Source organism: Macrotis lagotis, chromosome 4 (genome assembly GCF_037893015.1).
Source record: "Macrotis lagotis isolate mMagLag1 chromosome 4, bilby.v1.9.chrom.fasta, whole genome shotgun sequence".
In the NCBI taxonomy this organism is placed as follows: Eukaryota; Metazoa; Chordata; class Mammalia; order Peramelemorphia; family Peramelidae; genus Macrotis; species Macrotis lagotis.
This window is the reverse complement of record NC_133661.1, coordinates 204,896,437-204,919,274: the sequence shown is the minus strand read 5'-3', so window position 1 is coordinate 204,919,274 and position 22,838 is coordinate 204,896,437. Positions and strand designations below refer to the sequence as shown.

Genomic DNA, 22,838 nt, shown 5'->3' with positions numbered 1-22,838 from the left:
TAAAGGGTTTCTAGCCACATTACCAATCTTAACTGTTTGAGGGGTGAGGAGCGGCCCTGGAAGTGAAGGTGTGTGAGGAGCTACAGTAGCTACAGAAGCATTTCCCTCTTCCACAAAAAAAAAAAAAAAAAAAAAATGTGATATTTCATGGTGACTGGCAGAGTAAAAAGAGACAAGCACTATTTGGTGAGCTGTCTTGGAGGAGGAAGTGTGACATAGTGGAATGAGATTGATTTGGAGTCAGAGACTCTGGGTTCAAATACTGCAGCCCTTGAAGGGAAATGTTTCACCAATCTTAAAGCGTTATATGGTTGTCATCTAATATCACTTTAGATATTATTGGGTCTTGTATATAGTCAGAATTTTTTAAGCATTTGATGTAATGTGATACAGTGGGAAAGAGCATTTGGCTATAAAGTCAGAAGATCAGGGTTTGAATTCTACTCTTCCTACTTTTTGTGTGATCTTGAACAAATCTCAGCTTCCCCAACTGTAAGATGGACAAGTTAACCTCTGAAGTTCCTGAAGCTCTCTCTTCTGTGATCTTCTGCATTAGAGGATGCTGTCCTCCATTTGTTCTTTATGAAATCCAAAGGTTGGAAGGCACATAATTGTTGTCGTTGTTTGTATTTTCCTCTCGAAAAGGACTATGACATTAGGGAGGTGATGCCATGACATGCAAGTGAATTGAATTTAAGGGAGGGAGAAATGTACAAAGTCACCAGAGATGGATCAGGGAGACTGGATATGGCCCTAGATGCAGTAGGAGACCTTGACCTTAATTTTTAAACTAAGATCCTTCCCACATCACAGTTTATCTAAGGCAATGCCCATGCAGTGATTAAAGGTAGGTAAAACTGAGGCACAGAAGGCCTCTTTTAGGGGGCAGCTAGGTGGTGCAGTGGATAGAGAACTGGCCCTGGAGTCAGGAGTGCCTGAGTTCAAATCTGACCTCAGAGACTTAATAATTACCTAGCCATGTGGCCTTGGGCAAGCCACTTAACCCCATTGCCTTGCAAAAACCTAAAAACAAACAAAACAAACAAACAATTACCTAACTGTGTGACTTGGGCAAGTCACTTAAGCCCATTGCCTTGCCAAAAAAAAAAACCTTTTTTACTTAACCAAAAAATCAATCTGGCAGATTTCTGGCCAAAACAGAAACAAATATTATTTACTTTCATTCTGAACAAACAGAATCCAAACAATGACCAAGTGAGGCTCAGGCTGGGGCCTACTGTTGGTCAACCAATGAGAAGCAAGAGTGATTGGAATTTAAGGCATAATCCATGCAAAACAAATCTAGCCTGTAAATCCCAAGGCATCTTGCTGGGTTTCAGTAACCAAATTTTTTATTCCTTTGGGCAGAGCACCCACAGGTAAAGGTATATGATTTCTTATATTGTTGAAGAGGCATAATACCGACAAGTTAGAGGGGAAAGGACAGTTTTTAAATGCAAAGGAAATACTCTTCTACTCCTTAGAAAGGGTCCAAGGCTTGAATATCTCTATTTGAAGAGTTTGGCAAGACTATGAAATTGTCCAAAGAACAGCACCTATTCCTTTCATTTCCCTTCATTGATTTCTTGGAATTTTGATGGATCCAGAGTTTCTAGCCTCTTACTGTGTTTTCTCCAGTAACTTCAATAACTAAGGAACTTGTCTTCTTGGGCATTTTCCTATAGATGAACAGGTTATCATTAGACATCATCACCAGAGCTAAATATAAAGATTGGATTCTTTATTCCTCAAAATGTCATCAGTGAAACTGTGTAAAATGTCAGTCCCATTTCTTCTTAATTCAAGCTGATGAAATCCAAGGAATTTTTACTAGACTCTTGTTCCTCTGCCATGGACCTACACATCTTTCATTTGTCCTGACATCAAAGTCTAAGATCTGGGACAGAAGAAGCATATCCCCACAGCTGCAGTCAGTAAAAGTTTTGATGAACACATTTTAAATGACTATCTTTCGATGTCCAGGGCTTGGGTCGCTTCCCAATGAGCCTGTGAAATTTTAAATAGGGTTATAGATCTAGAATTGAAAGGGACCTTAGAAGTTTCTAATTTAGTCCCCTCATTTTATAGGTGAGGGGTCATAAGATCCTGGAGGGGTTGGCTATTTCCTTCTCTAGTGGGTCTATTTTGTGAGGCAATCAGATGTTAAGTGACTTGCCCAGGGTCACAAAGTTAGAAAGTGTCTAAGGCTGGATTTGAATTCAAGATTTCCCGACTCCAGCTCCAGTGCTCTACCTACAGGACCACTGACTGCCTCCATCATATAAGGATGAGAATGGCAGGACTTGGATTCGAACCAAACTCTTCTGACTCCAAATCCAACCTCCTTTCTAATGAACCACTTTCTCCTAGAACTGACAGTATACACTGACAGCTCCTGTACCTGGGAGATCCATTATACCTGACATGGTGTTTCCCCACTGAGGTATAATGTCTCAGCTCTGTAGTTGAACTGGTGCTACCTATGTGTTTCTGGTAAGCTGTCAGGTCTCCTTTGGTTCTACCTCCTGTCAAACCCTTTGAGCATATCATGTGGACAGAGTTATGTTCCTTCTACATGGGTAAATTTGAGATTTTTTGAGGACTCATGATCAATCAGGTCTGAAATCCTTGTAGAGATGGCTTATCCCTGCTCTCCCACCTTCCTAAGTCTTTGTAAGCAACATAATTTACAGTTTGGAATGAGAGCCCTGAAACTATATCTCTTCAAAGGCAGTTTTCCTTTCATGACACTAGATTGGATAAGATCTCTCACTCCAGTCCAAATGGGGAAAAGCAATATCTTTTTTGAGTACTCTGCTATAGAGAAGGTACTGACAGGTTGTGTTTTTAAGTTGATCCATAAGTCAGAACAGGACCAAGTATATGAAACAGACTCCATGGAGATGGAAGATGTAATTTTTGTGTGTATATGAGAGGGGTGAGATGTTTTAAAAATTTTCTCTTAAGTGAAGTGAAAATATTCTGACAGAGATTTTGTTTGTCTTGAATTATATATTTTATGTCTTTAAAAACAAAGAAATCCTTTATAGCTCATTCTTCATTTCCTCTCCAGATATTTAGTCTTCCTACAGATCAAAAGAGATCTCTACCATGGACGCCTCCTCTGTAAGACATCGGATGCTGCTTTGCTAGCAGCTTATATACTTCAAGGTAATGTTTTTTGACAGGATAAATTTGCTTTTCATGCTAAGTACTGATTATATTATTTCAGTTACAACAGATCTTTGGTTCATGGATGCAGGTGGACTCTAACCCTAAACAGATATTGAGCTAGGCATTTTTACTAATCCATTACAGAACTTATCTCAGAAAGCATAGAAAATTGTGATATAAACTTGACCAAAAGCCCTTCTCCCATTGATCTCATTAGATTTTTCCTACTTGTCTTTTAGGAACTTGGCCCTTTGCCTTTAGATCATAGAATCATAGGTTTAGAGCTGGAAGGGATCTGATAAACCACCTAACTCTAAAACCTACATTCTGTAAACTGAGGTTCTGAGAGGTTGTGATTTGTTCAAGATCACACAGCTAGTAGATGATGGAGCTGGAATTCAAACCCAGGTCATCCCCCTATAGATCTAGTACCCTTTATTTTCACTATATCAACCTGATAGAATGAAGTGATTAAACCACAAGAGAATTATCCCGAACTATTCTTCTCTGCTGCCTAGCCTCATCCTCAGAATTTAGGGTAGCCCTGAATCTAATACTCACATAAAATAACTGTTCCCTTTGAAACAACTGTTCAAAGTTGAAAATATTATTTGATCAAAAGCATCTTTCACAACCTGAAAGTCTATACTTGGATATGCACCTAGGGATTTCAAAAAATGACTTTTCTTGAGGAAAATAAGAATGTTTGATACAAACTTTTTGTTTCACTTTTAATTTCTTCTGTCTGACCCAGAGATCCCAGGATCCAGGTCATATTAAGCAAAGTAGAACTGAACAGGCTTCTCTCAGGTCCTAGACCTGAATGAATCTTCCAAAATTTCCTCTATACAGAACACTAGAGGCTTATCATTAATTTTTCACCAGAAAAACTGGATTTTTAATTAAAGGGTGATTGTAAAATTTAGATTCTCAGAAATTGCCTCCTGAGATTATTCTGGATAACTTAACTCACAAGACTGTGGCCTCCCTGGCAGGCTACTAGAGAGATATAGATCACACAGACAGGCCAATCCTGTCCAGTAGGCTTGACTTCATTGGAAATACTGAGGGCTAATTGGACCTCTCTTCAGAAACCCCTAGGGAAATTTCTCAGACCATGATATCATCAGGCAGGCAGCTTGTTCATATTCCCTATGCACACAAAGTTGTGTCTTAAATTTTAAGGACAGAGAGCTTACTGTAGCCTAGATGTTATTTTAAAATGTTTTATTTATACTGGCACTTATGTTCATTTTAAAATATTTCTCTTCTAAGGAAAATCATTCATATTCAATATTGATGCTTTCTACTTTTAGCATTTGAAAAGTAAGCATAAACAATGAACTTAGTCCATAATCACATAGAAGTTTCAGCCCTAAAAATATTATCCTAAAGAGAGATCTCTTTTGCTCAATAGCCAAAATTGTACCTTATATGAACATACAGTGAAAACTCAAGTGATCAGATCCAGAAATTTGGGTTCTATTTGGATGCAAGAAAAAGGCAAATTGATTTCTACTCCTAATTTCTGGTGTAATTCTGAGCTCTTACTTCCCAGACAACAAGAGCCTGGAAAGCAACTGCCTTCAGAATCACCAATTTTTCAGAAATAGAGAAATATCTAATCTAACATATATCTAAAAAAAAAGGAGTCCTTTCTACAAGTCATCATTTACTCAAAGTTCTCAGGTAAGAGGGAGTTCACTACTACCTAAGGAAGCCTCTTCTGCCTTTGGATATCTCTTGTTTTTCTCCACATCATATAAATTTGTCACTTTTCATTGCTCCTATTCTTGTCCTTAGGGACCAAAAAGAATAATTTTAATGATAGCTCTTTGTATACTTGAAGACAGCTATCATTTCCCATCTTCTCCCCCTAAGTCTTAGCATCTTGAATAGAAACATCACTTGTTTATTTCATATCTCTTCATATGGTATGAATTCAAGTCCCTTCAACAATTCAGTTTTCCCTCTTATGGACTCTCTCAAGCTTACCAATGTCTTCCCTAAAATATGGTGCTCGGAACTCAACAGTCCCTAGGATGTGGTCTGACCAAGATAAGGGATTATCTCTTTATTTCTAGAGATTTATGTCTCTCTTAACATAATCTAAGTTTGCATTAACTTTCATTTCATACTGTTTTCTCATAGTGAGTCTACTAAAACCCCCAGAATTTTTTTCCATAGGAGTTACTTTCTAGCCACACCTCCCCTAGCTTCTATTTAGGAACTTCCTTTCTTGAACCCAAATGTCAGATTAAATTTCATCGTTTTTAGGTTGGACCCAAAGTTCTAGCCTGTCAAGAGAGGAAACATTCCTAATATAGCTGAAAAGTATCTGTCACCTCCTCTTTTCAGCATCCATTGCTGCTTCCTGTCTCCAGAGTATTTAAGAAAGAAGTTATCTGGCAAGCTCAGCCTTACTCCCAGCCAACAGTAATTCATGGAACGGGTATTGGACAGAGGATATTAATTCAAGAGCATTTTGCAGGAAGTGTCATTGCCCAGCCCCACCCCAAAAGGATTCCACAGACAATCAGATCAAACAAATTTTAGTGATAATAAAGTTGGATTCCCTCCAATTCTCCTAGTTATTAGAAGAGAAAGTCACAGTACCATTGAATCAATGGAGAGCTTATTATAAGAACTTGGACCTTTCCAATTCACTGTTATTACTTTCTCATTGAACATTCATTTTGTTAAGCTCTGTTTTTACACATAGTAGGGGCTCATCAAAGATTCGTTTAATTTTATTTGACTGAGACCACCACTTGGGTTCAGGTCATTTATTAACTTATAATGTTGCTTTGGATCTCAAAATAGAGTCTTCTCTTTGCTTGCAGTCCACTTAACAGACTTGATCATGAAAATTTTGCACTGCTAATGAACATCAGTAGGCCAGCACCTTTGGTTCTCCCTTCTTCCTTTCCCTATCAGATTCCAAGCTGTGTTTGGGAACCCTTGCTGTTTATTAATCTCTTTTGTACATTCATTAGGAGTGTTTTGTCCTGGTTGCTTGACATTTAGTTCCTTTGCTACTTTCTCTTCCATTTCAAAGTGATGATTCTCATCTCTCTCTCCCTTCTCCTTTCCCCTTATGTCTCCATTCTGTTTGTTTTTGAAGCTGAGATCGGGGATTATGACCCTGGAAAGCATCCAGAGGGCTACAGCTCCAAGTTCCAGTTTTTTCCTAAACACTCAGAGAAACTGGAAAAGAAAATTGCAGAGATCCACAAGACTGAACTCAGGTGTGTAGCATATGTGGTCATGGCCCAAGACATTGTGACTGAGCAGACCTTCCCAGTAAGTGTTGTTCTCTTCCAAGCTGCACAGAGATATAAAGCACTATTTAACAACTGTCTTCTTAAAAAAAAAAAAAAATCTTTTCTTTGTAAAGGCTTAGCTCATAGCATAACTGTTACCTATAGACAATGAGTAAATGGCCAAAAGTCACATAGGTAGCAAAATGGCAAAGCTTGGATGACTCAACAACTCTTTAATACACCACCATGCTTTAATACACCAAATACATAGTAAATACCTTCTCCAGAACAAAATTTTAAATTTGCTTTTATTTGGGATCTGTCTTCAGGTTTTGTTTAGGATTTCTTTGGGAAAAAGTTTAGGGAAAGGAAAGAGGAGAGGGACTAACTTGTGAACATTTGCTTGGCTAAGAAAAGTGTAGACAGAAGTAAAGACAGGGTTGTGTTGAGGTTTTGTTTAGGATTTCTTTGGGAGAAAGTTTGGGGAAAGGAGACTAGAGAGAGACTGACCTTGTGAACATTAGCTTGGCTATGAGAAATGGAGACACAGAAGTAGAGACAGGAGGAAAGAAAAGAAAGGATAGAGGGGGCGGCTAGGTGGTGGCTAGGTGGCGCAGTGGATAGAGCACCGGCCCTGGAGTCAGGAGTACCTGAGTTCAAATCCGGCCTCAGACACTTAATAATTATCTAGCTGTGTGGCCTTGGGCAAGCCACTTAACCCCATTGCCTTGCAAAAAAAAAAAAAATTAAAAAAAAGGATAGAGAAAGAAAGGAAGGAGGGAAAGATGTAGAAGATGAAAAGATGACAAAAGGAAAATGTAAAATAAAAAAGAACAGTTATGGGCAAACATGTACCCTGTTTTATTTCATTAATTGTTTATGACAGCCAGCTTTTGCATTACCAGATGTGAGGGCTAAAGGTTAGAGCTAATTGACAGGTATAGTTGGGTCTCCTAGAGGATGCTTTCTTGTTTCAAAGACTACCTCTTCCCAGCAACTCCCTCTTCTGTAGAACTGGTGGTCTTAGAGGTCATTTTATACATAAGGATACTGAAGGTTTCCATATTAATTGACTTTGTCCAAGGTCACTCAGAAAATAAGCAGCAGAGCCTGGATTGAAACTTGGACCCTGGGAGACCAAATTCTCTTTCCATTGTACTGTACTTCCTCCTTCCCCTATTCTCAGAAGTTCCTTAAGAATCCAGAGCTAGAACTATGGATCTTCTCTCTAACTGGGGGGGGGGGGGGGGGGGGGGGTATTAATGACTGTTCTAAACTTGAATCCCCTTCAAAATAAAAACCTCCACCCAGTCATTTAAAGTTCAATTCTGAGCCCTCCAGACAACTATCTCAAAAAAAGAATCCTTACTATTTTCCTTAGACCTACCATTTGCAACAGGAACTAAAGCCATATTTCCCCAATAGCATCTTCTCATTACTTCTCATAAGCCTCTAAATAGTGCCTTCCTTCATTTTGCTGGGACAGAATTGAGATTTTGTATTAAAAGTCAGAGCTTTTAAAGTAGGCTTCAATTTGACTAAGATGTAGGAAACATATAAAATCAATTCAACCAAAGTCTATTAAGTACATGCAGTGAAATAACAAGAATCTACAATGCTTGGAGGGACTCGGAGCCCTGGGTAACCTGTTATGCATAATTTTAGATGTCATAGTCACTGAAATCATTCTATACTGACACAGTAAAGGAAGTCCATTGTTGGGGAATCCCCTGGCACTGGCACTAATTATTGGGGGTGGGGGTGGGAAAGAAGGTTGGCAAAGTCCCCATCTTTCGGAGTCAGTGACAGCAACCAGACAATGGACAGGAGGTGTATCAGAAAGGCCTCAGTCTTAATCAGACAGATTTTCTATCACTTTAAGACCTACCTTAGAGAGAGAGAGAGAGAGAGAGAGAGAGAGAGAGAGAGAAAGTCCAGGAAAATAGTATCTTGTATACCAGCACCCTCTGGTGCCCAGTCTGATGTTCTGAAGTAACATAACTCAAAAACTTACTTCAACAAATAATTGAGTGTAGTTTCCCTTAAATGAACATCTACTGTATGAGTATCCCTGTACTCAACATTATGAGGAATATAAGAAAGTCATGACAGCTCCTTTCTCTAAAGTCCCATTAATGCTTATTATTATTAATGCTAGTCAATCAACAGATATTAATTATTAAGCACCTATTATATACTGAGATGTATTACATACTAAGATACTTTAATTATTAAGCACCTATTACATACTGAGATGTATTATATACTAAAAGATGCAAAAAGAAATGCAAAAGAGAATCCCATCTCCAGGAGATGGCTGTCTAATGACAGGGACAACTTGCAATCAAATGTGTAAGGGACATATTGGAGATAACCAGCAAAATGAAGTCACTAGCATTAACAGAGACCAGGAAAAGGAGATCACCTTCTTCTAGAAGATAAGATTTCAGCGGAGATGTGAAGAAAGCCAGGAGGCAGAAATGAAGAGGGAGGAGTTCCAGACAAGGGGGACTGTCAATATCCAGAAATAGATAAATAAAATATTTTGTTCTAGGAAAAGAAGGAGGCCAGTGTCACTGGATGGCATCGTACATTGAGTGGAGTTAAGAAGGAAGAATGGAATAGTGGGAAGGAAACAAGTTATGAAAGGCTTTGATTTTGTCTTTGATTCTGGAGCTGACAGGGAGTTTATTGAATAGGGAAGAGGCATAGTCACTCTAGGAAGATCCATTTGGCACTTGAGTGAAGGATAGCCTGGGGTGGGAAGAAGATGGATCACAATGGAGACAAAATTTAGACCAATCATCCATGGACCATTTTGTCTTTGGTAGTTCTTCACATCATTCAGTCACCAGGCATTTGTCAAAGTCCCATATGTGCCAGACACCATGGGGACAATCAAAAGTTTCACAGTCCCTGTTCTTGTCTCCTTCCTTGCCTTGCCCTCCCAGGCCCCATGGTACAGAGGCTCACACATAATAGGCTTTTGATCTCTTTGCTGACTGGTTGTTTGAAGTGGATATGGTCTCTACCCTACTCAAAAGAGAATTCTATAGAAATCTGGGCATATTTTAGAGCATTGATCTGTTGACCTACTATGTTAAGATTAAATAAGAAATATAAGAAGGAGCTGTTTTCTGTCCTGCCCACCAGTCAGTGGAAATGCTTATTCTTATTAAAAATTCTCTTTTCTGATATGTTCTGTTATGCTTTCAGTCAATCAACTAGATTTATTATGTACTTACCCTTTGACCCAGAATATACTACCTGCTAGGTCTGTACCCCAAAGAGAGCAAAGAAAAAGCAAAAGGATCTCTATGTACAAATATAGATATAGATATAGATATAGATTTATTATATATAGCAGCTTCTTTTGTAGTTACAAAAAACTGGAAATTGAAGGGATACTCATCAGTAGGGGAATGGTTGAACAAGATTGGGATGGAGTACAGTTGTGTTATAAAAGATGATGAGAGGAGGGGTTCAGAGAAACATGGGAGGATCTGTAGGAACTGCTGCAAATGAAGTGAGGAGAATCAGGAAATTACTATATATAGTAACAGCAATATTGTAATGATGAATGACTCTGAAAGACTTAGCTACTCTGATCAATACAATAATTCAAGACAATTCCAGAGCAGTCATGATAAAAAAAAATGTTATCCATCTCCAGAGAGAAAACTGATGACCTCTGAGTGCATAATTGAAGAATAATTCTCACTTTATTTTTGTTTTTTTGTGATATGGCTAAAATGCATATGTTGTATATGATTTCACATGTATAATTGATATATTGCTTGCCTTCTCAGTGAGGCAGTGGGGAGAGAATTTGAAACTCAAAAAAAATTTTTTAAAGAATGTTAAAAAATGGGGCAGCTAGGTGGTGCAGTGGATAGAGAACCGGCCTTCAAGTCAGGAGTACCTGGGTTCAAATCTGACCTCAGACACTTAATAATTACCTAGCCATGTGGCCTTGGGCAAGCCACAATGGGGTTACCATTGCCTTGAAAAAAATCTAAAAACAACAACAACAACAACAACAACAACAAAAAGAATGTTAAAAAATAAAATTAACAATTTTTAAAAATGTGTATACTATATGTATATCTTGCTGTAGCCCACTATTTGCCAGGCAGATGGTTCAATGGATAGAACACCAGACCTGGATTCAGGAAGTCCTGAATTCAAATATGAGCTCATTCAGTTGTGTAGCCCTGAGCAAGTGGCTTAATCCTGTTTGCCTCAGTTTCCTTATCTGTAAAATGAACTGGAGAGAGAAATGGCAAATCACTTTAGTATCTTTGCCAAGAAAATTCCAAATAGGGTCATGAAGAGTTGGATGTGATTAAAACAATGCAATAACAACAGTATTTGCCAGCCACTGTGTTCAAAACTAAAGATACAAAGACCAAAAGGAAGTTATTTATATTTTTGTTATTATATTTGTGTTCCCATAAGTGTCATTCTAGGGATTCTGACCTCCCTAGGGAAGAGTGTCTATACAGTACTCAAGATCTCTATGATTTTTGACATCAACATTCCAACTTAAAAAACCCCAGCCTATGGAACTAATGTTTACCCTTCATTTTTAAAAAAAATTATTTATTTAATGCAGTGGGGTTAAGTGACTTCCCTAAGGTTACACAGTTAGGTAATTATTAAGTGTCTGAGGTCAGATTTGAACTCAGGTCCTCCTGACTCCAGGGCCAGGGCTCTATCTACTGTGCTACCTAGCTTCCCCTTCCCTTCATTTTTGAAGAAGACCACAAACTCAGGGAGGTGATGCCATGACATGCACATGAATTGGATTTAAATGAGAGGGGTACTATGCTAAGTCATATGAATCAGGACAACTGCAGATGGCCTTGGATGTGAGGCAAGCAGGATTAAGTGACTTGCCCAAGGTCACACAGCTAGTAAAAGTCACTGTCTAAAGCAGGATTCGAACTCCTGTCCTCCTGACTCCAAGGCCAGTGAACTGTGCGTTGTACTACCTATTCTCATGATCGTATTGTATCCTCATGATTGTTTTCAAGCATTGTTTTCATAGATTCATTAAGGGGACTTTAGAGGCCATTTACTCCAGTCCCTTCATTTTACAAATAAGAAAACCTAGACCCATAGAAGTTAAGGTGCTTTTTTAAAGTAATATAGCTGTTAAGCAAATGAGTCAGGGCAGTCATTAGCTAGGTTGCATCAGAACCTATTTGGGATCTAAAATGACACAGGTTGAAGGAGATCTGTTGCAATGATACATTTTTATTGATTGTCTTTAGTTTAGAAGGCTATCTCTTAGCCAAACACACATCTGCTTCTCAATGCTGGGAAGATAAAGACTATGAATAAGACCAATGGAATTCCCAGGCTACTCGGTTTTACTTCCAAAATGTCTTGACTCCCATAGGGTAGAGTCCCTAATATTCTGAAGATGAAATTAAACATATGACTTCCTCTAAGCATTTCTTTTAACAGAGAATCTGTCTCAAGAAGCAATAAAATTTGATAACTAGTGTTTTTTTGTGCTTTTTTTCTTTATTCCAGTGGTCAGACACCAGCAACATCAGAGTTAAATTTTTTGAGGAAAGCTCAGACTTTGGAAACTTATGGAGTGGATCCTCACCCATGCAAGGTAAAGCTCCCCATTGGCCTATGACCATTGTTATTCACAGGCTATTCAGTTCAAGGTAGATAGCAAGGGCCTGTCTTGCCTCTGCTCTCTTCTACTATCCCTCTCCAACAGCACAATCAGCCCTCTCCCCACACATTTCTGAGAGTCATTAAGGACAGCCCATATGCCTCCTTCAAGGCTTAACCCATGAGTTCTCTCAGTAACAGATTCCCCCTCAACCTCCCCCCCCCCCGAAAAAGATAGTATCTCATTCTGAAAATTTCTCCTGATCCACTCATCTGCATAGTTTGGGAGATGCCAGTCAGGTTGGGAGCCTTTGAAGCAGTCAATCTAAATAACAAATTTCAAGACAACTCTCCACTCTGGCAGAGATGTGTAATTTGGTGGAAGTGAAAGGGCAGCAATGTGTGAGGCAGTGCGACAGGTATTAATCGGAGGCAACTCAGCAGACAGCCCACTCTTCTCTGACCCATAATCTTGTTTCCTTCTCAGAGTGGGTTTTATTGACTGCAGCAGCATCAATCACTGCATGAAGCTGCAGTGGGGTCACATTTAATTCCATTAGGCATCTGTGAAGGAGAGATGAGAAACCAGCCTTGGAGGGCTCTTCCCAGAGGAAACCTCTGTAATTACTCACATGTTGTCTGGCTTTTTGGAGATGAACTTGGGCAGCCAGAGCCACTCACTGGGAGCTGGAAAGATGTATATGAAAGATCTGGAGGATCTTGGAGATAGCAGCAGGCAGGTGATAAAGTCCTCCATCCCATCCAAAGGATTGGAGTTGTTGGCCACTATCTTATTCAGACCCTGAGGGCAATGGATTAGAGCACTGGCCTTGGAGTCAGGAAGATCTGGGTTTAAATCTGAATTCAGACAATTGCCACTTACTAGCTGTCTGACCTTGGGTAAGTCACTTAACCTTGATTGCCTCATATCCAGGACATCTCCAATCATCGGAGCCAGATAACTCTGGAGGAGAAAGTGAGGCTGGGCCTTAGCACAGCACCCCTCACTCAAATCCAATTCACATGCTTGTCATGGCATCACCTCCCTGATGTCATGGTCTTCAAAAATGAAGGACAAACATTATTATTAATATCATTAATATTATTCAAACCCTATGAGCAGACAAAAATAACCAAGGTGAGTTGATAGGGGTAATGGATTGGGCACCCACAGTGGTGTCATTTTTTTCAGCATGATCATCAGGGTGGGTTCTGATACAACCCAGGCTTTGGGAGGTGGGAAGGCAGATCATGATGGCTCTTCCTAGTCAATGCCTGAGTGTCTAAGATGGGTTCTTGGGTAGACTGGGACTGGAGAAGAGTTGTAGCATCCTTCTGGTCTGTGATGCTGGCTCTGAATTCTGGGCCTGCCTTGAGCTTAGAGACAGGTGAAAGGAGAAAGGCAAGGTAGGGTTGGTCCTTCTAAGTGGTAGGACCTGTGATTTCATCCTTGGGGGGAGGGTAGATTCCTAATGGAGGAAGCTTCTCTATAAAGCAATCGGGAGGCCTAGTCTTAGCTGCCTGGGTCCTTGGAGGTTAAGTGACTTGCTCAGGGTCACATCACTAGAATGTGTCAGAGAAAGGACTTGAATCCAGGTTTTCTCTCTCCACAGGAGTGCCCTCAAGTCATTTTAATCTTTCTCAGAAACCACCCCTTAAAGCAGAGGTGTCCAACTCATGGTACAACAGAAAGAATCTGACTGTCAGAAAAAGACTGAATGTCAAGAAAATGTTTAACAAAACAAAGATATAATAAAATCATTTGACCCATGGTAGGGGCTTAGACCACCTCAGGACTTCACTCCATGCCAACAAGTGGCACTGTCTATTCAGAGAGAGAAAGGAATGAGGAAGAGAGTTTTTTTTATTTGCTTACATTTGGAGGATGAGGAAAAACCACCCAGATTTTTGTTAGTTAAGGAACAAACCACCAATCTCAATCAAAAGGTAAAGGTTGGGTCTGGCTAGGTGGCTCAGTAGAGAGAGTACCTGCAGGGGCAGCTAGATGGCACAGTGGATAGAGCACCGGCCCTGGAGTCAGGAATACCTGAGTTCAAGTTCGGCCTCAGACACTTAATTACCTTGCTGTGTGGCCTTGGGCAAGCCACTTAACCCCATTGCCTTACAAAAACTTTTTAAAAAGAGAGAAAAGAGAAAGTACCTGCCCTAGAGTCAGTAGGACCCAAGTTCAAATCCTGCCTCAGACACTTGATACCTATTTGCTGTGTGACCTTGAACAAGTCATTTGCCCCCACTGCCTCACCAAACCCCCTCCCCCCTAATTTTTGTCCCCAGCATCTATCACAATGCTTGGTCCACAGTAAGCACTAAACAAATACTTTTTCACTCATTAATTCATATTAAATTAATTGATACTTCTTAATTAGCAAATACTTTCATAAACATTTTAAATACTTTAATTCTTTTTCATTCATTCATTACTAATGTGTAATTTTTTACTATCTGACTTTTAGGTTATTGATGCTGGCAATAATATAATGCTCACTAAGTTTATCTGAGTTCCCTGCTCTGTTTTGTCAGATCTCTGGCATCACCTGGCAGAGAATGATACACTGGCCCAAATCCCACAGGAGACTTAATCTTTAGACTAAAGGATACAACCCAAGGCTCATCACTACTCAGCTCACAGAGATTCTAGGTGCCCATAAATGAGTATTCCTGACCCCCTGCTCATCTCTCACATGGCCCTCCCACCACTCACCCCCCAGATTGATGGTTTCCCTCCCCCTTATACTATTGAGTGTAAGAGATGAATTGTAACAAGTGCCTTTGGTCTCATCACTCAATAGAGTCACTCTAACAATACTCACTTTTATTTTGCTGCAAGGAGAGCTGGAACAAGCCCTAGCACTCTCTGTAATAAATACAGATGATTTCTATTAACAGAGAGGCAATTACTGGGCCCAGGGAATCTGGGGCATGCAGCCCTAGGGAAGGCAGAAGAAGAGAAATCGTTTTGATAATTAAATGAGAGCAGAACAACATTTTGGCTGAGCTCTCTTCTCTCAAGCTGATTAAGAAACAGTTGTCCATCCTGATCACATTGACATCTTCTGCCCACGTTGTCCTTGTCTAGGCCAGAGGAAGAGTAAGTGCATAGAACCACACTGACTCTTTGCTGACAGCCACACAGGTATCCAGGATGGGACACCTGGACCTGTCAGGACCAGCACTTGTGCCTAGGACGTTTTCTTATTTTCAGTTTCTGAAGGAATGGGCTCTGGGCACCTCGATGATGGCCCCTGACTGTGTGTCCCACCCTCTACTTTGTCCTACCTCCCACCAGGCCAAGCTCACCACAGCTAGGACAAGTGCATTTAGCTCTAGAGAAAGAACCTAAAAACTCAGGGGATGTCACCTCCTGAGTATAAAGTCTGAAATTGGAAATCTTTCAGTGCCAGAGATGAAACAGTGACTGTTCTCTCCTGTGGAGGGCTGCCTATTTATAGCCCAAAACTCCCTCCTTTCTCTCTAGTCTGTTGGATTCCAGGCATGAACATTGTTGAATGATGTGTCACTCTTTGTGTGAGAGTGGCTTAAGGTTGATCAGAGGAGTGTGGCTTGTGACCATTCACCACTGGCTCACGGAGATGAATATGCAACTTATCTGAGTTTGAACCCATTGCTTGAGATTCAGACTGTCTCCGTTAGCTTTCTCTCAATGACTTGTGCTTCTCCTGTATGGTGACTGTCCCTGAGATGTGGAGGAATTACAGTTAAGAGATTATATTAGTACATGTATATATTAAAATATATAATATATATACACTATATGGATGAGCAGAATAGAATGATACTATGTAGCCAGGTGACTATGTCACAAGGAACCTTGAGTATGTATGTGATGATGAGAGGGTTAATAGTAATAACAATTTGTTGTCTAATGTCTGAGAAACATATATGTAGTTTATCTGGCAGACCCAGACAGCCACATTTGGATCTTGCATGGCTCTGTCACTTGTTTTCTTTATGACTTTAGGCAAGTTCTTTAACCTCAGTTAGATCTCAGCTTCCTCAGTTGTAAAATGAAGTTGAATTAGGTGACCACTTCTTAAATCTAGCTCTAAATCCAGATTTCATGATAATGCTATGATAGAAATAGATTTCAAAATCCTATGGCTTCTTTCCATTCCAAGTGTCTCTAGTTTTGTCTGAGCAACACCCCCTCCCCAGAGATCCCCCATTGCTCAGAGTCCTGGCTGCCCTCCATACACCTGCAACCTTAGCTTTCCATTTCTCTGTTCTCTCAACAATCAAAATTAAAATCTCAGCCCAAAGCAAAACAGTGGTCTTTCCCAAAGAATTTACATTGAGTATGGAGCTACTGAATTGACTCATTGAGTTGCCAACAACTATTGGTCCCTCATTATCTCAAGCATAGTCTCAAGATGGCAAAACAAGATATATACTCCTTTGTCTTAGCTGTGGTTCAATAGAAAAATGTTCTGCTTCCAAGATGACATGACCAGCGCATTTGCTTCTCATCATTTGTCTGCATTCCTATCATCTGTAACCACAACCTTTACCCACTGGGATCCCATATAAAGCTTGTTCCCTAGATCAGATCCTTACCTTAGTCTGATTTCTTCCAGGAAGCATTTCTGGAGCCCCCACCCATCTCAGACAGTCTATCCCTTTAGGGAAAAGTTGTTTTCCCTAAACAAGCTATAGCCAGGAAGCCTCTGCTCCTTAATTTCACTTTCTTACCCAGACGCTTCCCTGTACTGACCCATATCTCATGACAAGGGATCAAATAGTTAGAGCTGGAAGGTACCTTAAAGAAAAACACCTCCTTTTACAGACGAGTAACCTGAGGCCAAGAACTGTTAAATGATTTGTTCAGCATCCTACATCTAATAAGTGACTGAGGTAGGATTCAAGCCCAGATCTTTCTCCCCCGAGTCCAGCACTATCCATTAGACAACATTGCCTCCACTTTACCTGGGTCTTATCTGTTTAGGCCAGGTACCTACCTCCTCAGCAGGAACTAGTGTACAGATAGTAATAACAACAACCAAACAGTGTTAACAATTGTAAAGAAAATCCAGCCCTGTGGCTTTCCAAATCTTTATTTTGGTATTTTAGGCAACAAGAAGCTTTTAGATTCATTAATCACAAACTCAGCTTCTTGCCAATAGCCATGGGCTAAATCCCTCTTGGTTGGTAGCCAGGTGACTGTCACAATGAACCTTGAGTATGTATGTGATGATGATGAGAGGGTTAATAGTAATAACAGTAATAACAATTTGTTGTCTAATGTCTGAGAAACATATATTTAGTTTATCTAGCAGACCCAGACAGTCACACTTGGATCTTGCATGGCAGAGTTTCAAAGTGAAACCATAGTCTAGTTGAGAGGAGAGTCTGTGGGGGACTAACATTCATATAGTGCTTTAGGATTTGTAACATTCTTTGTAAACAGAATTGTGTTTAAGCTGATTCTCACAATAACACTGTGGTGTGAGTTATACCCATTTTACAGATGAAGAAACTGAGGCAAACAATAGTAAGGTGATTTGCCCAGGGTCAAATAGTAAGTATCTGAGGCAGGATTCAAACTCCTATCCTTCAATTTCCAAGTCTGGTATTCTTTCCATTGTGCTGTAAATCACATTAACTAGAGATGCCACCCCAAGTGATCATTAAGAACACATGTGACCCTTTAAGCTTGCTAATTCTGTGATCCCTCTCTCCTTATTTGGGGAGTTTCTGACTACTGGCCCATGTAATTCTACCGTGCACATGGAAGATTATTAATACATGTTAACAAATGAAAATAACATCAAAATAACAGCTGACATTTATATAATACTTTAAGGTTTGTGAATCATCCCCATTTTACAGATGATAAAACTAAGGTTGAGAAAAGTCAAATACCTTATAGGTGTCAGAAATGATTCTGTCCAATCCTCTATCTATGATCCTATGAAGTCTCATATAAAGCCTTCCACCAGGTTCTTAGAAAGTGCTTCTGTCCAACACCTATCCCCTTCACCAGACCCCCAGTAGCCTCACTGTGACATTTCACATGAACTGACTAACAAGTACAAACTTCAAGATCACCACTGCCCCAGCCCTCAACCTGGTGTGAGGGTGCCACTATCCTCCCTACCTCCTACTTGAGCATTTTCTGTACTCATGTCTCATTTAGCCAGTTATTTTTATGTCTACTGCTGAACTTTGCTTAGAGTGTCCAGGTCCATCAGGGCCTCACACTTCCAAAGCCCACATTTCTTTCTCTTTTTTAAATTTCTTTTCAATTCATGGAACAAAACCACATTTCTATAATAGTGCAACAACAACAGAAAAAAAGATGACTTCACATGAAACTGCAAATCTACATGTAAAACTTGCTATTCCTTCCAAATATCCACCAAAGTTATATAAATTTCTTTCTTTTTCCTTTTTTTCTTCCTTCCCCCCACTGTAGAGATAGGATTAGAGCCAAATAGGTAGCTATATGAACATTTATTCTACATATACTTCCATTTATCAGTTCTTTCTCTTTCTTTTGTCAGTTAACTGCCTATGTCTTTCCTGCCTCATCTCTAAGAGGATGTTGTAGCCATTCACTGAACCTGCATCACCATGATAATGAAAGATCTCGTTGTGTTTCAGGATGTATCAGGGAATGCTGCATTTCTGGCCTTCACTCCTTTTGGATTTGTGGTTCTACAAGGCAACAAGAGAGTTCACTTCATAAAATGGTGAGTGCCTATCATTGCCAAATAGGTTCTTGAAGTCTCAGCAGCAGGGGAGGAGGGGACCCTGGCATCTGTCTCCTTTGCTGTGTAGGGCCAGAAATGATTCAGGTCATTTTCCAAAATTGTTTTCACAGCATCTAACATTTTTAGGCCATGGTCTCAGGAGGGAGAGATTTGCCTAGGGCCAGTTTCACTAGAGCTAAAAGGGGTATGTATAAAAGCCAGTAGAACAGACCTGGGTTCTGAACTTGGTCCTGCAACCCCATTAAGACAGGAAGGTTTGTCTAAGTTACTAATGGGAAAGAAGGAAGGTAAGGTTGAAGAAGAGAATAGGGAAAAGCAAGAGAGGATCACAGGAGGTCTGTAATGTCTTCTATAGGAATGAAACTGGAGAGAATGTAAGCTTTGGGAATTGCTTCACTTTTTGGGGCCAAAGCCAGCACTGTCTCAGCAGGCAGGTCCCTAATTCCCTTACCCAATCTCCTAATCAGTGGGAAAGATCCAGGCTGAGTCTGAGCCCCTGCCAAAAATGCCACTTCAAAATCACTCCCCCAGATCTATAGCTTGGATTTCTTAGGGATAGAGAGACCTTTTGGGTGTCCTGTTTGATTTTAGCTCTGTGGCAGACTGGCTTCTCAGAAGCTTGCCCTGCTTGGCCCCTATTCCCTCCATTCCCTCAGAATGATCATCCATCCCCAGTCTAACTGCTGCTGCCTCAGTTATAGCCCCAGTGGAGTACTCCATCTCCCAGTTCTCCACACCTCTGAGGCTGAATCACACTCTTTTGTGTGTCTTTGTTCCCATGTCTGACTCCTGAGGTCAGTCTCTGAGTTTCCTTCCCCAGGGAACACTGCAGCTGGGTGCAGTCCATAGCCACTTCTGAGCCTTGAGAAGGGGGAGAGCAGGAAGGCATTAAGAGCGAGACCCAGAACAAGCCTCAGAGCAAGCAGAGCCGCATCCAGATGCTCCCTTTCCCAGTTTGTCCTCCTTGTCAGTCTACTATATCTCAAGTCCACATGTATTCCCTTACTTTGTTATAAAAGTTAGACTCCTAAGCACCTTTTTTCCACTTTCTTACTCTTATAAAATGATAGAGACCTGATGAGCAATTCTGAGCCTTCCCCAGGGTAGAATACTTACACTAGTTTATTTCTGGATTGCCTGCTTCCCTCTTTTAAGTGAACATGGGGAGGGGTCAGGGTTTCCCCTCAATCAAAGGAAGGCTTTATTCAAGGCAGAGAATGAGCCCCCATTCCTGTGAGAGTGAAGGTGCATCAGGATATATCTCAGGGAATAGCAGCAAGTGAGGCAGAACTAAGCCTCCCCCCTGATTGTGTATATCTGGCCAGGTATATGCTGCACTCAACCCTTCATAATCACAGATTAGGCTGAGCTCTAACCCACCTGCAGCCCCCCTCACCTTATGTCCCTGAGTTATAGGCAAGGTTGCAGCTTTCCTGATGGAGGTGGCAGCTCCCAGCTTGAATATGTTGGATTTTGATGAAAAATCTTAAATTCTAGGGCTGCAGACTAGATTATATATTATAGCTAATAAACATATAGGATTTTAACACACTTTGCAAATTTTATCTCAGTCCAGCCTCACAACACTATGAGATACTGCAATTATTATCCTCATTTTACAACTGAGGAAACTGAGACTGAGAATCTTAAGTGACTCCCAAGCTCTTATATGTTTAATAAATGTCTCAGGTAAAATTTGATCCATGGTACCACACTGCCTTCCTAGGGTCCTAAATTAAGGAATCTTAAGGAAAAACAAGGAGATCACTGGAAGAAAGGGCTTCCCTTCCTAAATTATCCACAAATCCCCAGAAGAGATACTGTTTACAAACTTCCCCTGGGTAGAATCCCTCAGATGATCATCTCTCCATCCCTGCTTCTTCCAGGGAAGATGATCCCACATCTTCAGTCTCTCTCACCAAGCTCATAAATATCAGTTTGTCACTAACTGATAGGTTAGCAGCCTCACTTTGAAGACAGGGACCCCTCTGTCTTCTTTTGTGACTAGGGCATAAATATCAGTTACCACTGGAATTGTGTCTGTGTGTGAAAGTAAGAAAGAAAATGAGAAAGAGAAAAGCAGCATAGTGAGATGCAGAGGGTCTCACACCAAAACTGATGGGCAGATGCTCTGAGTTATAATCCTGGTCTAATCCATGAATGAAGAACAATGAACAAAAAAATCCTTTTCATGTCCCCATTTTTTTTCCATTTGCAAAATAGGTGCATTGTTCCCATCTCTTTCTTCTTCCACACACTTTGATTCCTAAGGTATCAGGAATGTTTGGAAAGAATCAGTAGAAATCTTCAAATGGTATAACATGGAGATTTTTAGAGGAAAAGCTGAATGTTACCAGAAGATACAGAAAGCAAAACTAGAGGGGACTTCCCTCTCTCAGAATTAGATAAATCTAGCCACAAAATAAACAAGAAGAAAGTTAAGGAGGTGAATAGAATTTTAGAAAAGTTAGATACAATAGACCTCTGGAGAAAGTTGAATGGCATTAGATAGGGATATATCTTTTTCTCGTCGTACATGGCACCTACACAAAAATCGATCAGTTGTTAAGGCATAAAAACCTCATAATCAAATGTAGAAGGGCAGGACTATCAAATACATCCTTTTCAGATGATGATGCAATAAAAATCATGTGTAATAAAGGATCATGGAAAGGTAGATTAAAAATTAATTGGAAACTAAAAAATAAGTGGATCTAACAACAAATCATAGAAATAATTAAAATTTTCATCCAAGACAATGACAACATACCAAAACTTGTGGGATACAGTCAAAGTGGTTATTATGGGAAATTTTATATCTCTAAATGATTACATGAAAAAATTAGAGAAAGAGAAGATCAACAAATTGGACATGCATCTAAAACACTAGAAGAATCAGTAGAAATCTCCCTACAAATTACAGAGAGCAAGAAGACAGTGTATTAAGTTATCTGTGTAGAATTGGTCCCTAGAGGATCTAAGTGGCTGAACAATAAGACACCAGATAGCAAAGAATAGGCCACACAGTTCAGGAAGACAGTTGTAATAGGAAAGCATTGGGACAGATCCAGTGTAGAAGGGCATGAGGGGGGCAGCTAGGTGGCATAGTGGATAAAGCACCGGCCCCGGAGTCAGGAGTACCTGGGTTCAAATCCAGTCTCAGACACTTAATAATTACCTAGCTGTGTGGCCTTGGGCAAGCCGCTTAACCCTGTTTGCCTTGTAAAAACCTTAAAAAAAAAAAGGGCATGAGGAACATACTTGATACTTCCTGGCACCTACTTCTAAGACTATGGCATACTTTTTCCCCTTTGTTCAAGTAATTCAAACCAAAGAATAAATAAATGAATTGATTATATTAAACAATAAAGTAAGCCAAATTGAGAACAGTATTTGAATATAAAATCTGGACCATTATTAATGTACAGTAATCGTATCACTTCTTTTGATGTGTATTGCATCCCACTGGTGATGTACCCCAGTATCCTGTTTGCCTTTTTCACTGCAGCCATACACTGGGCTGATGGCTCCAAGGATTTTTCTACAATAATCCCTAAACCCCTTTCCTGGTCAGTACGCTGCATGACTGTTCCATGTAATCTGTTCTCTCTCTCCCTTTCTCTCTTTCTCTCTCCTCTCTCTCTCTCTCTCTCTCTCTTCTCTCTCTTTCTCTCTCTCTTTCTCTCTCTCTCTCTCTCTCCCTCCCTCCCTCCCTCCCTCCCTCCCTCTGGTTTGTTGCCCCTTCCCCACCTGGATTGATTGATTGTTTTACATGTGTCTGCATTAAACTGCATTTTCCATCCAGTGGCACAGTCACCTGACAGAAGCACCTCCCTCAGAGCCTGGTGGCCCTGTTTTGTCATTATTTGCTGTATTTGGAACTTTGGCCTCATCAGCTAACTGTGGCATCTGACATTTGATATTCTCATCCAGATAATGCACCTGTGTTATGAACCAAGTCCTGCAATGACCCCTGGACACTCCACCAAGAACCACTTTCCATCCAGAGATGTTTCCC

The 22,838-nt window shown here is 40.3% G+C and overlaps 1 protein-coding gene across 5 annotated transcripts in view; it reads left to right on the top strand.

The window, feature by feature from the left end:
* FRMD5 (FERM domain containing 5) overlaps nucleotides 1–22,838 on the top strand; it is a 415,376-nt gene that overhangs the window by 368,923 nt on the left and 23,615 nt on the right. For all 5 annotated transcript variants that reach the window (XR_012478133.1, XM_074235278.1, XM_074235277.1 and 2 more), the window contains exons 5-8: nucleotides 3,074–3,171; nucleotides 6,299–6,422; nucleotides 11,979–12,066; nucleotides 18,711–18,799. Coding sequence is in view for 4 of the 5 variants with exons in the window: in XM_074235278.1 (XP_074091379.1) it covers nucleotides 3,074–3,171; nucleotides 6,299–6,422; nucleotides 11,979–12,066; nucleotides 18,711–18,799 (399 nt within the window). In the remaining variant the exon portion in view is untranslated. The remainder of the gene's footprint in view (nucleotides 1–3,073; nucleotides 3,172–6,298; nucleotides 6,423–11,978; nucleotides 12,067–18,710; nucleotides 18,800–22,838) is intronic.